The sequence below is a fragment of the Candida pseudojiufengensis genome (assembly GCF_024610245.1).
Source record: "Candida pseudojiufengensis strain CBS 10847 chromosome Unknown scaffold1, whole genome shotgun sequence".
NCBI lineage: Eukaryota > Fungi > Ascomycota > Pichiomycetes > Serinales > Debaryomycetaceae > Lodderomyces > Lodderomyces pseudojiufengensis.
In genome coordinates, this window is record NW_026261530.1 from 723,004 (window position 1) to 737,941 (window position 14,938).

Sequence of the window (14,938 nt, forward strand, 5' to 3'; positions counted from 1 at the left end):
AGCCAAAAGATCTATGCTCAACAGCTTAGACAGAAGTAATGAATCTACAATTCATTCCAATAAATTTTTAATGTTACAAATTAGATTATATATTATTACAAAACTATATATTGTTACAATGAATTATTTTCAAGAGGGTGGAAAACTTTACGCTTTTTGTTTTGTTGATAATTGGTAATATTAGTTTCCAGTCTTTTAAATTTTGGAATCTTTGACGGAGATTTCATCCTTAGATTGTTACTAGTGATGGTATCTAATGGAGCTATTAATGTGGAGTTCTGAGATTTTTGTGGTGATAATGATAGTGATCTTTTCGACCGTATAAGAATTTCATTATTAGTTTGCATATTTTGGTTAAGGTTAGAAACCATTGATCGAGTGGGAGATACACTGAATTCCTTTTTAGCGTCAAATTCTTGAATTTTTGTTAAATTGTCATTGACTTCTTTCAAATTATTGGTAATTAGGTGTTGATCTAGTATTAAATTTTTTGAAATTTGTGATATTTTCGAAACATCTGGAAGTTCATCTGAGCCTATATCTAATTCTGCATGTTTCATAGTTTCCAATTTGCTAGAGCCTATTTCGTTGATTTGTTTCACTTGGTCAAAGTTTGATTTGCTGATTTGATGGTAGTCGTTGAATTCTTTCTCTATTGATGGTAAAATTTTTTCAACTTGATTCTTCCAGTTTTCTTCGTATGACATTACGTTAGCTCTCTCTTTATGAACTATATCCTGAATAATGTTCATACTATTTAATGAGGCATTTTTCAAACATTTCTCTATTTCGTTGTTTACATTAACTTTAATGTTACCATATAACATTTTTAAATTGACTTTAAGCATTTCATTTTGCTTTTCTGTAATTTTATCACGGACTGTCGTCAAATTATCATCCTTTAAAAATCCAGAAAGTTTCTCATTAGCAATTCTTAAGTCTGTGAACGCTTCATTCATATTAATCTGCATTGTTTTTTGTAATTTAGTTAAGTCATTCAACATATCCTCGACAGAACTGATCATCTGACCCAAATCCTCCACGGCATTATTTTTAAAATCATTTTGATGAGATTGTAATTTTAATTTTAAATTGTTGGTATAAGTTTGTACATCCAATTGAAGCTCATTTTGGAGATCATCCAATCTTTTGGAAACTGCTGATGTAGATTGTATGTTTAATGAATCATTTATCAAATCGATTGAAGAGCTTAAATGGTTGGAAAACAAGTTCATCAATAATACTGCTGAATTTGATGATTTTTGTGATATTTGGTTCAACTTTCCGTTCAATGAGTCAATCATCATGTCTTTTCTAGTATTAGACTGAAGATCTTGCTGGTGTTCAGCCTCAAGTTCCTCAAGTTTCTGTTTTAGTTTAACATTTTCATCTTGTAGGTTCGAATTCTCTATCTTACTCAATTCTAAATTAGATTTTGTACTCTCAAATTTTTTGGTTAACAGTTCAAGTTTCAACAGATTCTCCTTCAATTCTGTTTTTGAAGATTCATTCTCTTTTATTAAACGATCATAATTATCCGGATTCAAATAAACACCATTTTTATTTCTTGTTGCGATTAGATCCATATGTAATTGACCAATTTCTTTTGATAATTGTTTCACCAAAGTTTTTTTAAGTAACACTTCTGAGTCGTTCCCATTTTGAGGTAAATTTTTAATATTTTTAGCTTTAGCAGCATAATCTAAAGTTGAAGTTGTTTCCGATGCATTTATTTGAGCTGGTGAAATTGTTGCAATTAAAACCGTTTTTGTATTTCCCCCAAGCGAATCTTGGAGAATGTGAGTTAATTTGGATTCTCTATATGGGATATGTTGAGATTTTTTCTTATCATTTAATGAATTTATTACTCTCCCCAATGTTAATAATGATTGATTTATACCACCAGCTTCTTTGACAACTGATCCCGATCGACCAATGTTTTCTGATCCCGCCAAATCCACTAAGTTCATTTTGGAACAAAGATATACTGAGTCATTTTTTGGATGTTTTTTGAATAATTGAATTCCGAATATTGTATGGGATCTAGATGAATGTTCGTTTAAATTTGTAGAAGCCATTTTCTTTTTATCTAATCCAAGTCGTAGTAATTTTATACTTTCCTCGTAACTACTAACGGTGAATTCCGATAAGTTTTGAATTGAAATTGATTTTGAGGTAATATTATTTGCATTTGGGCTTGATTTGGTTGTTGGATTAACTTGTTCATGAATTCTAAGTTTTTTATTTTGATGCAGTAGTAAATCAACTAGTTCTTCGTTGTATATTTCTAAGAATGACATTTTAACAATGTAATCGCTATCTAATGCTTCATTATTTAGTATTTGAAATAATTGAGATAATAGTCGTGGTATAATTCCTGCTATTTCTGGGACTGGTGTTAAATCAATGTTTGTATCATTTAATCCGCACATAGTGTAAGTTTTCCCTGTTCCAGTTTGGCCATAAGCTAGTATTGTAACATTTATTCCATCAATGAAATCTCTTAATAAAGGTAAAGCAACATTTGAGTATAATAATATTTGATCTGCCTGAGATCCATAAATTTCATCAAATTTGAATGTTTTTTTATTAGCTGAATTTACAGATGGATGTGTGACATCTAATTGGTTATTTATTGATTTGTTGAAAGAGCTAGAACTTCTTCTAATGTTTGTGTTTGAGGTTGATGTAGATAAATTGTTTATTGTAACAAAAGGTTCGGCTGAGGAAAAATTGTCATCAGCCATCTCTACCACAATCGGGGATTTGGCTTCTATTTCTTGAGTGTTTCTCCCTCGACATCGTACAACGACCTGAATATTTGACATCTTTTGAGATACTAGTGGTTGTAAAGTATTTGCTAAACTAAAGTGCTGCTATTTTTTTACAGAAAACATAAACAAACAAAATTTACGTGAACAATAATTGCACAAAAACAAGAGACTAATAAATTTTAGTGTCGTAATACATTAGCTTCATCGTATATTAGTATTTCCATCAAGTAAGTACATCTCTATCACCTACTACTTAATCGAAGAAATCATCTTCATCATCATCATCCAAGGTTTGCTTTCTATCGTAAACAATCTTTGATGATTGCTTTTGTTGACTATCCCTACTTATACCATCTAGAATCTCAACAACATCCTTTTCACTTAATTTTCTATTGATTTGACCCATCGAATACAACTTTAAGATATATGATTCTACCGCTTGTGCTCTATCAGGTCTAACTATTCTAACTCTACTCAATCTTTCTCTGGCTTCCGTTTCTAGAACTCTGGATAGTATCGCCTGTGTCATATCATTTGATGCTGATGCTTGTTGCTGTTGTTGAGGACCTGGACTTGACAGTCCCCCAGATGCATTCTTTTGTAATTCAGCTAGCCTAGCTTGTCTTATGGCATTTAATTCTGCATCATCCATATTTTGGTAAGCTTTGAAACGATGGTTGAAATTAATATGGTCGTACAAATATCTTAATCAATTTTCTCACTTGCGTTTTTCTTTTGAAATCCAAATTAGATCAATGCATTTTAACAAAGAGATCAAATACAATAATAAATCAAGACTTACCACGCTCATTACATTGAATTGAAATTAAACAAGATCAGTAGTTGATATTCAAGATCCTTCATATACTTTATTATTTCTCATTGGAGTTCGAAATATCATATTCATATATACATTAAAAAAGCAATATTCAAATGAGTTCAGATAAAACAAATATACTAAAGAAGTACAAAATAGTGTTCTTAGGTGACCAAAGTGTTGGTAAAACATCATTAATAACGAGGTTTATGTATGATACTTTTGATGAAACATATGCAACAACAATTGGTATAGATTTTTTAAGTAAAACAATGTATCTTGAAGAAGGTAAAACAATTAGGTTACAATTATGGGATACTGCAGGACAAGAAAGGTTTCGATCTTTAATACCTTCATATATTCGTGATTCTCATGTTGCAGTTATATGTTATGATATTACAAATAAAAAATCATTTCTAAATTTAGATAAATGGATACATGATGTAAAAGTTGAAAGAGGAGATGATGTTATAATTGTATTAGTTGGGAATAAATCAGATTTAGCAAATGATAAAAGACAAGTAAGTATTGAAGATGTGGAGAATTTACATCAAAAAACAGGTTCCAAATTTTTTATTGAAACTTCAACAAAAGCAAATCATAATGTTAAATTATTATTTAAAAAAATTGCTCAATCTCTACCTGATTTTAATAATGATGATGAAACTATTGAAAATGGAGAATTGAGTAATAAAAATCAACCTGAAACTATTGACATTACAATTGAAAATAATGAAAATAATCAAAGTTCAAGCTCATGCTGTTGAGACTTTATCATAATCCTATAAGAACATCTAGTAACGAGTAAGTAAGTAGCATACAGTCAATTGTCAATACAGGTATTACTATAAAGCATAATGATTTTTAAAGTGCTAGTCAAGATCAGACTTCTCCGCTACCAAACGATCTATTTTATTCTCAGTCGTTTTCTCGCTTTGTCTCTCTCTTTCTTTCTCTCTCTTTCAAATTACAACAGAAAAAATGTTTTGAATTTTTATACAAAGTTTTATTAGAACATTCCTCAAACATTGAGCAAGTTCTTAACTAAGAGAGGGTTAGCTTCTTAAATTGGATTGTCTTCTCTGTTAAGAATAGTGTTTTACGCACACGCACTTTATTACTATACACAAACACTTTCCTATAGTAAATAGGATTATCACGCACTTTCCAACCCACTCTCAACAAAGTAAATTATCTATCATCTTAGTTTTTGATACAATATTTCCATCTATTAAAGAGATATATCATACACTCAATAAATAAAAATAAACATACAATAAATTTTGCAACCAAATATTTCAACCAAAATCATAATAACACACACATTCATAAACCAAGCTTGATTTCATTAGAAATTATACTGCTTCAGAAGTCATATCAATCATTGCACATCTTCAATTCAATATAATGAGTCTGAGAAATAAAAATGTTTCAATTTCATCATTATTATCTTCAAACACAAATGATTCTGATACAAATAATTTAGTAAAACTACAGCCAAAACCACCTGCTCCAAAAGTAGCAAAAGATCCTAAAGAATTAAAGCAATCATCATTGAAAAGGCTATTATCAAAATATCAGACTACCTTTGACGCTCAAGAAACACCTGAACCAATTGAACAATCATCAAATTCAAACACATTACTACTAAAAAATAGATTAGTTACAAATGTTACAAATTCACCATCTACAAATGGTTCATCTAAAAATCATAATCGATCAAGATCAATTTCAAGATCTCCATCAGCTTCACTAACATCACAAATAAAAAAATTTCAAACTTCTTTTCAATTAGGTCCAATTACAGCTCCTAAACCCAAAAGTAAAACTTCAATCAATTCCATAATAAATAATGATGATGATGATGATTTAAACAGATCACATACTCCATTAACTCCATCTCAGCTGGCTGATATTTTGATGAATCATAATTTAATCAAAAGAAAAAATGGATCAAGTACCAATGATAATAAACGTCGTAAAGTTACTAATGGAGAACTACAACAATCACCAATCATAACATCGAAATTAAAAAATGATATTGTTAATGTTCAACCTGTAAAAAAAGGTATTCATTCTGGAATGACGACTGAAAAATCAGAAAATAAAGGTCCACCTGTTAAACTAAGTGCTCCAACTGTAATAGATCTTTTAAATCCAGAAGAAGATGAAGAAGAAGTAGAAGTAATTGAAACTGAATCTGAAAAACCAACAACTACTACAACCCCATCTAAAACTAGTACCAGCTCCAACGAAAGAAAACAGCTTTCTTTAACTGATAAACAATCAGCAACAAATAAACCAGAAACACCTATTATTGCATTAAATATTCCATTATTAGATCCAAAAAATCCTCAACCAGGTAAAGCTGAAGTTGTTGTAAATGTTTTAAAATTAGCTGAAGAAAAATATGGTTGGTCAACAATTCATCCAAATGCTAAATCTGCCATAGATATAATTGATGATATGATAGATGATGAAGAAGATGATGATCAAGTAGATGATGATAATGATGATGATGATGAAAAAGAAAAACCTACATCACATCAACAACAACAACAAAAGGGAAAAGAATTAACTGAAGAACAATTAGTTAGACAACATGAAATTAAAATGATTAGAAAAGTTGGTAAATATGATTTTGAAGATCCTTTTATTGATGATTTCGAATTACAAATGGAAGAAGAAATTTCAACTACTAAAGAAGGATTTTTTGTTTATTGGGGTCCTTTAATTGATGATAGAACAAGTAGTAAAAAAAGTTCAAAAAAGAAATAGCATTTAGAGTATTATATTATTAATCTATATACATCTACACGAAATTATTTATAGCTGTTACTCTTTAATTCTATCCACAGTTAACTCGAGCATACCAGCTGCATTCTTTTCAAATTGATTCGACGATGTTTCATTAATTATTTTAATATTTTTTTCAACGCTGTTTAAAATTCTATCAATCTTTTCCTTATTGGCAATGAATATTGGATCCTTTCTGATTGCAACTAACAAGTTTAAAACAGAAGCTAATGTAGATAATCTTGTTGGATCAATCTTTATATCATTCTCATTCACTTTATCTGAACCATCTAAATTTTGTATAAATGCATTAGATTGAGCAATTAAAACCCATTCTAAAATATCATGTAATCGATCTTCATCGAATCTATAATATTTATTTGACTTCAGATTAGATTCTTTTCTCGGTGGTAAATTTGGTGCATCTTTTAATGAAATATTTGATAATTCATTTAATTCTTCATCTGGATTTTTCAATTTTAAAATTAATTCTTTATAAATTCCAATCAAAAACGGTCTTACTTTTTCATATGGACAATTTTCAATTGAATCCTTTATGAAATCATATCCAATATCTTCTGGACTTAATATTAATAATTTTGTCAATAAAGTAAAAGCCATATAATTAAATATAGTAGATTCTATAGTTATGATGACAAATAATATAGTTTGATAAAATGTAATCAAAACATTTTTAGGAATTGTAGCTAATTCTAATTTTAAGGATTCTGTATTATTTTGTTCTAATGCATACCAAACCCAAAATATACAACAATCTTGTAACGTAATATGGACAAACGAAGATTGAACCATTTGAGGAACTATTAGTTTGATTGTCAATTGTATAGCGTCAGTTAAAGTAATTTTTGGGTTTTCAAATTCATGTGAAGACGAAATTTTGTAAGTATATAAAATGAATTCACCTAATTTTGAATCATGTATTTTACTAACGGCTTGATTAACAATATTTGTGTATAAATTTGATTGATAATCAACAACACATTTTTCAAATAGTACTTCTGTATCATTATCATCATTAGTATCTTCCTCTAATTTTTGAAAGAAATTTCTAGTGCTCTTCACTAAATCTTCAAATAGATGACCCAAGTATAAATCAAACAGATATGAAAGCTCAACATATCTTTGTAAAATTATATTGTCAAACTCTGTTTCTTGTACTGGTTTATTTTGTTTCTTTTGTAAGTAATGAAAATGACTTAAAGCTAATTGTTCCGAATGTTTTGCTGTGGCCATATATATTATATTTGTAATAAACCCAGTAAGTAACTTTCGTATTAAAAAATCTTCATCTCCAATTATTTTTTCAAGTTCTTTTTTTGAATATTCATTCTTGGATTTTTCTGGTATTGCAGGTCTATGATAATTTCTTACAAAACTATAACATCTTTTTAGCACAAATTGATAAACTGTATGAGTTGTAATTTCCAGATAATCTAAATTATTTATAAGATTTATAAATGATGTAATTATCATTGCTAAAATTCTTGAGGGATATAAATTTGCAAATTTTCTAACTGATGAATCAATTAATTCAACAATACAATATATTTTAATTTCAAAAAATTTTTCTTTATTTGAAATTTCAGTATTTTCATATGAATCATTATCAACATTTAATTGTAAATTACTTAATATTTCACAACTTTTTAAAAGTAATTCTTTTGGATTTCCTTTTATTGCTAATAATTCAAAAATTTTTAAAATTTTATAAACACATGGTGAACTTCTAATTCCATTAGTAAATTGATAATCAGATTCAACATATGGTAATATTAAACTTGGTATATCCCAACCAATTTCATAAACTAATGTATCATTTTCTTTAAAAATTTCTAATAATGTTGTCATTATTTCTTCTTTTTCTTCATTGGAATATTTTGATACATCATCTAAATATATTTCAATTAACGTGTCATATGAAAAATAATCCTTTGTTTCAATTGCATCTTTTGCTCCATTTCTCAAATTTTCAATGATTTTAGGGAATGGTAATGACTCACTTAAAGTAGTTTCACTTGATTCATCATCAGAAACATCTAGTGATGCTGGTGTCTCAGTTTGGTCTGTCATGAGTTCTAAGTACAGTTATTTTAATTGGAGACCTCTCTTGATGTTGTTTGAAGTAAGTTGTAAAGAATTTTGAATTTTATCACAGTTGCGTATATTAATCACTTTTTTAACGGTTTATGGATAAACGCGATTAGAATTTTGAAAAGCCGTTCTAGAACATTTACATTGAAGTGTTCTAATATTTAATGATTTTTAAATGTCATATATTAAACAATCTGATTCAGATGATGATGACGAAGATGATTCATCTTCTAATGCTTCGTTAGAAAGTTTAAAAAAGCTACTGATAAAGGATCAAGCTCAGTCTGAAGATCAATCGCACTTACAATTACAATCGCAATCACAATCACAACCTCAACTGCAACCTCAACAAATTGAAGATGATACTAGTCATGTTGAAAGTAAAATACCATTGTCAACATCATTGATTTTGGAGAAACTACCGCAAAAGGATCAAGTCAAAATTCATGATGTTAGTCCTACCAAACAAGACAGAATATCTCAAGAGCAAACGAAAGGCTCAGAACCCGTAATTAAGATAAACATTAGATTTCAATCAATTGGATCAACAAATCAAATTGAACCAAATATATTTAAAATATCATCATTTCAAACAATTTCAACAATTAATAAATTTTTATGTAAAAAATTAAAATTAAAAACTTTACATTTATATTTACAAAATTCATTTCTGCCAAGTCCTGATGAAAAAATTGGTGAATTATATGATGCATTTAAAACTAATAATGAATTAATTATTAGTTATTGTAATACAGTTGCATTTGGTTGAAACAAGTTTAAGAGGGATTATCAGATCAGCTTTTAACATTTGGAATAATCACCCAAACAGTTGTTAATGGTCGCTGGTGTTGAGAATGCATTTATTTTGATGAGAAACTGATCGAAATAGCTGCCGTGTTCAACATAAATTGGTTCAAGTGTTGTTTCTTATAATCAGAGTCTGGTTCAATGGTCGATAAATGTTTACATCAGAAACCACATGTTCATCGATTATCCTGGTTTCCAATCTGCTTTTCTATTTCGTCCTGTTAATACATTTAGAACTTTAATAGAGCAAATTTCGACGAAGTAAGGTTAAACTAAAGATGTTGGTTAGGTTCTATTTTAGTATAATGTATATATTTGTCCTTAGTCATATCTCGCTAGTTCCTGAATTTGAAACCTGGAGTAGATAAACAATCAGTAATCAATTTGAACGTCAATCCCTTGAAATAAAGTCTACTGGGGTAAAACTATCACTGGCACGATTCAACCTCAGTATGATGAACAGACATCTGTAGCCTTAAATGTTAAATGTAAAGAGTTGACGATCACTCTCTGAATTTAATGGTCAAATACTGATGTGTAAATGTTCAAAAATTGACATTGTTAAACGATGATGAGACCTATATTCATGATCTTTGAGCCATCAACCGAAGGTTCATACACATGCGTTTACTTCACCTAACAGTACTGTTGATTCAATCTTAGTCAAGTTATCACTTGATTTTGTGTAACATTTATCTTGATAAAAAAATTTAAAGTTATCGATCCTTCGATCCATCAATTAATTAAATTCTAATTGTGGCGTGTTCATAGTATATTTGTAAATTGCTTTTACAAGATCTTGGTTATACAAATACTGTCTAATTGTCTATTAGAATTCTTCGATATAACTCTACCATCTTGTTTCGGTAAAGATTTTTCTTTGGTATCGCCAAGGTACCCCACTTGGTAGCACTATCTGAAACCAAAATTTATCAAAATTCAAAAAAAAGATTTTGAGAGATCAAGAGTATCACTTTACAAAAATACCAAAGATAATTCAAAACACTAAGTATATATTAAAACAACGAAATTTTTAGAACAATACTATTGAAATTTGTAAAATTCCAAGAAGAAAAACAATTTGGGTATAATAAATTCTATAAAGAATCAATTTTGTGATCAAATTATTGAATTTGATGAAAACATGATTCGTGAACTTTAAGAATTGACAAACTCAATACTAGGACCAACTAACTAGCTAACTAGTTGTAAAATTGAAAAGTTGCCTTCCCCAGGTTAACCACAACTGTGCATCCATCTGTTCCAGCACCATTGTATTGACCATTTTCATATTTACAATTTCCATTAACATTATCACCAACAATTTTAATATTATAATTTGGTTTTTCTTGATTATTTGGATTTGGAATTAATGATAAATAAGTTTTACCACCAGTAGTACCAGCACCTAAAACAACTGGAGCCCAATTACCAACTCCTGAACCAGCTTCACCCCAAATACAACCATCTTCAATTGAAACACCAGCATTATTAACATAATATTGAGTTGAAGTTTTTCCACCTCTCCAATTATAATAATTATCTGAATCAACAACTGAAACTGGAGCTGAACCACCAGCTTCTAATAAAGTTGGAATATTCATATTTTCTGAACCTGGATAATCAGTTCTACAAATAGCAACATCTTTTGAAATTTTTGATTCAAATTCAACATTATTAGCACCCCATGAACATAAATAATCTTCATCTTGATTTGATCTGTATAATTTACCATTTTTACATAATAAACCACCTACTGAAATACCATTACTTGGTTGTTCGGATGGCCATTGAGTTTTTGACATACCAGCTTGACAACCATATGAACAATAATAACCATCTTTACAAGTTGATGAAGTATCACCATTTGAATTCATAATGGTTGACCAACCACCATTTAATCCTGAAATCCAATCAATGGCAATAACACCTTGACCAGTTGGAACAGTATCACAAGAATAGACACCATCTTGGAATTTTTTTGAAGGATTTGAAAAAGCTGATAAATCACCTGAAATTGAACCTGAACCTGAATTTGAATTTGATGATCCACTTTGTTGAGGAGCTGATTCAGTACTTGGAGATGATTTTGATGAAGAAGATTCTGAAGTAGTTTCTGGTTGTTCAGTTGGAACAGCTGAAGTAGAAACTTCAGCAATTTTTGGGACAGCTGAAGCAGTTGGACCAGTTACAGTATTACCATTTGAATCAACATAAACAACTTTAGTGACAATTGCTCTTTTTTCTTGTTGATGATGATGATGTTGATGAGCTGGAGCAGCTAATGATGAAGCTGCTAAAGTTAAAATAGTAAAGATTGATGATTTCATTTCTTAATAATTAATAGTTTTTGATTAAAGGAATGTATAGATTTAAAATAAAACTTTTGATATAAATTTGGATATTTAAAAAAACTTAATGAAAGACGATAGTTGGAATTAATACGTTAAACGTTATTAATGAAAACTTAAATGAGTGTAATAAATTTATATGAAAGTTTTTGAAAAACTAATGATTGACTTGGATAAATAAATTGATATAAATATGTCAAAATCAAAAAAAAAGACAGAAGAAAAGCTTAAATAGCAAAATAAATCATATTTATATTATTTGTATTATTTCATATTGTGTTGAAAATTTTTTATTATTATTTTGATTATTATTTTAATTTGTTTATTTTTTAATTAACTTAATTTGTCAAATATTGAGTTACACAATACTAGTATTAGTGTATATTAAAAAATTAACTAACTATTGTATGTATGAGATCTTAAGTTTTGTGTATTGTTTATATACAGTATTTTGTACTATCAATTCTAGACTCAGTCCAGATCTCATACATTAAAAAAGAAACTCAAAATCTTACAATCTTAAAATTAAAATTAAATTAAATTAAAAGAAAAAAAAGGAGACCTATTATTTAAAAGAAAGAGAAAAAATTGAAACAAACATATACATGCATACATAATATAATTTTCAAGGTACGAATCATAGTAGTACACGATAAGTTTTTTTCTTTTAAAAAAAGGTGTTTTGAATATCGCATAAAAAAAAGCAATAAAATTGAATGACACGGCCCTACTTTACAACGGAAAGGCAACGATTAATTTAACTGTAATTAGCATAATTCACAATTTTAGTACTGAACTTCACAATTCGAAGCGAGTTTAAATAATAAAAAGAATTTTAATATATCAAAGGGTTCAAATAAAAAATAAATCATCAATTAATTATCTGTTTTAAGTCATTTGATTAATTCAATATTTTCTTGCCATTAATATTATTTCAAAACTTTAAATCTCTGTATCACATGCCTTATTAGTCTACTCAATAATATTGACATAAAATAGAATGTTGAAAAGATTTGATGATATTTTCTTTTTCAAAGAGATATGAAATATAATAATTTATTATTTTTTCAAATCTAATTCGCTGAAGATTTCTAGAGATCAATTGGTAGTTTGAAATAATCGTGTACCTGAGGTTAAGTTTTAAAAGTAAAAGGTTACGAAACTTAGTCTAATTTACGAGGAGTCAGTCACCTGCCTGATATAACTCTTGGATTTTCAGTAGAAAGTTTAACATAAATGATCTCAGAAATTTGTATTTTCTAAGGTATAAATTTGATTATCAATTAATCTGGTTTACTGCTCTTTCTCCTCAGTTTGATAAAGTCTAACCTCTCAATTGTTATAGAAGTTTTAGTAAGCTCAAAACTTGAAATATTAAAGTTGATTTACATAAATCAGTTTAATTTCGAGCTAAAATACACGTGATACCGATAGTAAATTCGTTTTTTTTCAGTGAAATAGAAGGTAGTGTATTCATCTACCAAATTTTTTTTCAAATAGTTTTTCACCTTTGATGATAAGTGGTAATAAAATTTTTTTGAAATTTAATGAACGCCCTGATGTAGTTCACAAGCAAATGGATCATATTCAGTTTTCCAAATTTTTACTTTAATTTGAAATAGAGTTGGTGACGAGCTTGTGTACCTCATTCCCTTTTAATTTTTCAGGGACTCTAACAGAATGTGTTTTTTCATTTCAAATAGCAAACCTGATCTCTATTTACTTTTCATACAATTTTGGATAAATTATCATGAATCGAAGTCTATTGTACGATTTATTGGAATGGTTATGGCTAATCAATTTGAAATTTTTTCATGTGTATGGAGGGTTAAAATTTTTTAGTTTATGCAATTAATTTAACTTAAAATGAAACTTCAAGATTTTGTGCCGTTTCGTCAAAAGTGTACAAAAAGATAAATTATTTGATGAAAGGTCAGAATCTATAGTTTCATGAGAATGTTTTAGTCAGATTGATTAATTGATTGTTTCAAAGAGTAGAGCCATATCGTTTAAGGCGACCAAAAGTTTTCAAAAAAAGAGGAGTTTTGCCAATATATTGATAACGAAATTTTTGCAATTGACCACTTTTGACGTTTATTTGTTGCAAAATTTAAAAAAGAATTTGAAATCTAAATGAATAGGGGTTTTTGTGGAACCTTATCACTTTATAACAATCTTTACTCTAAACCTACCGTTATTTTCTTAACGAGGTGGGGCATACATATTGGTAACATTCATATTGTTAGTTTTGTCTCAATGATTTACCCTTTCTTTATTGTTTTTGTTAAAGCCATACGATTTAGTGTAAATTATTTAATCTACCATCTACTAGCATTTGATCTAGATCTTTTTGAAAATCATTGTGTGACATGCAATCTTTAGTAGATCCATGTCTTTTGACTTCTTGTGCTCAAATCAAAACTTTATTAGATTTTTGATTCATACGATCAATAGGCTAGCTAAGGATTTGCAACCATGAAATACAAAAAATGTAAAAGCAAAAGCAGTTACTTTTGTCCAAAGTATACAAAAGACAAAGTTTTGTGAAAGCATTAAAAGTTTCACAACGGTCAAGTCTAGATTTAAACAGTTTCAGAGCAGTAGTTGTACCGCAGACTACCGATCTAATAAACAATTAATATTGAAAAAAAAAAAAACTTAGTTTCAATTAACAACCGACTGAAATATCATTAATGATTGGCAAGAAAAAAAATTGGAACCAAATTATGAAACAAAAAAAAGTTAATTCTTATTTTTGTATCAACCAATTAACATCTTTTGAATGAAGGCAATTGAAAATCTAACCATTGGACTTTGGCTAAAGTTCATCGCTTAACTAAAATGAATAATATATACTATCAAATCATTGACTTGCCCTTACCATACCTAATTTGGTTTCATAATTGGTTACATGAAAATTTTTTTAAACAATTTTGTGTCAAGTAAAAAGATACACTACCTTTTTATGTATGAAATGCACTACTAAACAGAAATTTATATACAGTTTCTTTTTCAAGCACGACCAACTGTGAAAATCTAACGGTTTTTTGATTCAATGATTTTGATTTCGTATATTACAATAAATGAAACATTACAATCAACTAAATCATACATCCAGATCATAGATCACAATTTCTTTTCTTTTTTTGCCCACTTCAACGATCGGTGTATGAGTTACTTAATTTGCCATCATACTGATTCGAACAGTTACGATGATATTAAACATTTTTTTTAGACCAATTTTTTTTTGAGTATTTCAAACCAACTATGGTTATTGTTAT

The 14,938-nt window shown here is 28.5% G+C and overlaps 7 protein-coding genes across 7 annotated transcripts; 3 read left to right on the plus strand and 4 right to left on the minus strand. All coding sequences in view use genetic code 12, as the record gives it.

Moving 5' to 3' along the window:
- Positions 1 to 113: 113 nt before the first annotated feature.
- KIP1 (Kip1p) lies at positions 114 to 2,828 on the minus strand (the record flags this gene model as incomplete). The annotated part of the gene is made up of 1 exon (XM_051758229.1): positions 114 to 2,828. One exon carries the CDS (start codon positions 2,826 to 2,828, stop codon positions 114 to 116), a length of 2,715 nt encoding a protein of 904 aa, XP_051613808.1.
- A 199-nt stretch (positions 2,829 to 3,027) lies between these two features.
- Positions 3,028 to 3,426, minus strand: KGF55_003437 (uncharacterized protein; the record flags this gene model as incomplete). Its single annotated transcript, XM_051758231.1, has 1 exon — positions 3,028 to 3,426. The coding sequence occupies one exon, from the start codon at positions 3,424 to 3,426 to the stop codon at positions 3,028 to 3,030; it is 399 nt and encodes a 132-aa protein (XP_051613809.1).
- A 281-nt stretch (positions 3,427 to 3,707) lies between these two features.
- On the plus strand, positions 3,708 to 4,358 carry KGF55_003438 (Rab family GTPase; the record flags this gene model as incomplete). The annotated part of the gene is made up of 1 exon (XM_051758232.1): positions 3,708 to 4,358. The coding sequence occupies one exon, from the start codon at positions 3,708 to 3,710 to the stop codon at positions 4,356 to 4,358; it is 651 nt and encodes a 216-aa protein (XP_051613810.1).
- Positions 4,359 to 4,998: 640 nt separating this feature from the next.
- HPC2 (Hpc2p) lies at positions 4,999 to 6,369 on the plus strand (the record flags this gene model as incomplete). The annotated part of the gene is made up of 1 exon (XM_051758233.1): positions 4,999 to 6,369. One exon carries the CDS (start codon positions 4,999 to 5,001, stop codon positions 6,367 to 6,369), a length of 1,371 nt encoding a protein of 456 aa, XP_051613811.1.
- Positions 6,370 to 6,426: 57 nt separating this feature from the next.
- On the minus strand, positions 6,427 to 8,478 carry YBP1 (Ybp1p; the record flags this gene model as incomplete). Its single annotated transcript, XM_051758234.1, has 1 exon — positions 6,427 to 8,478. The coding sequence occupies one exon, from the start codon at positions 8,476 to 8,478 to the stop codon at positions 6,427 to 6,429; it is 2,052 nt and encodes a 683-aa protein (XP_051613812.1).
- Positions 8,479 to 8,674: 196 nt separating this feature from the next.
- On the plus strand, positions 8,675 to 9,268 carry KGF55_003441 (uncharacterized protein; the record flags this gene model as incomplete). The annotated part of the gene is made up of 1 exon (XM_051758235.1): positions 8,675 to 9,268. The coding sequence occupies one exon, from the start codon at positions 8,675 to 8,677 to the stop codon at positions 9,266 to 9,268; it is 594 nt and encodes a 197-aa protein (XP_051613813.1).
- A 1,240-nt stretch (positions 9,269 to 10,508) lies between these two features.
- SIM1 (SUN family protein) lies at positions 10,509 to 11,636 on the minus strand (the record flags this gene model as incomplete). Its single annotated transcript, XM_051758236.1, has 1 exon — positions 10,509 to 11,636. The coding sequence occupies one exon, from the start codon at positions 11,634 to 11,636 to the stop codon at positions 10,509 to 10,511; it is 1,128 nt and encodes a 375-aa protein (XP_051613814.1).
- Between the last annotated feature and the right edge of the window lie 3,302 nt (positions 11,637 to 14,938).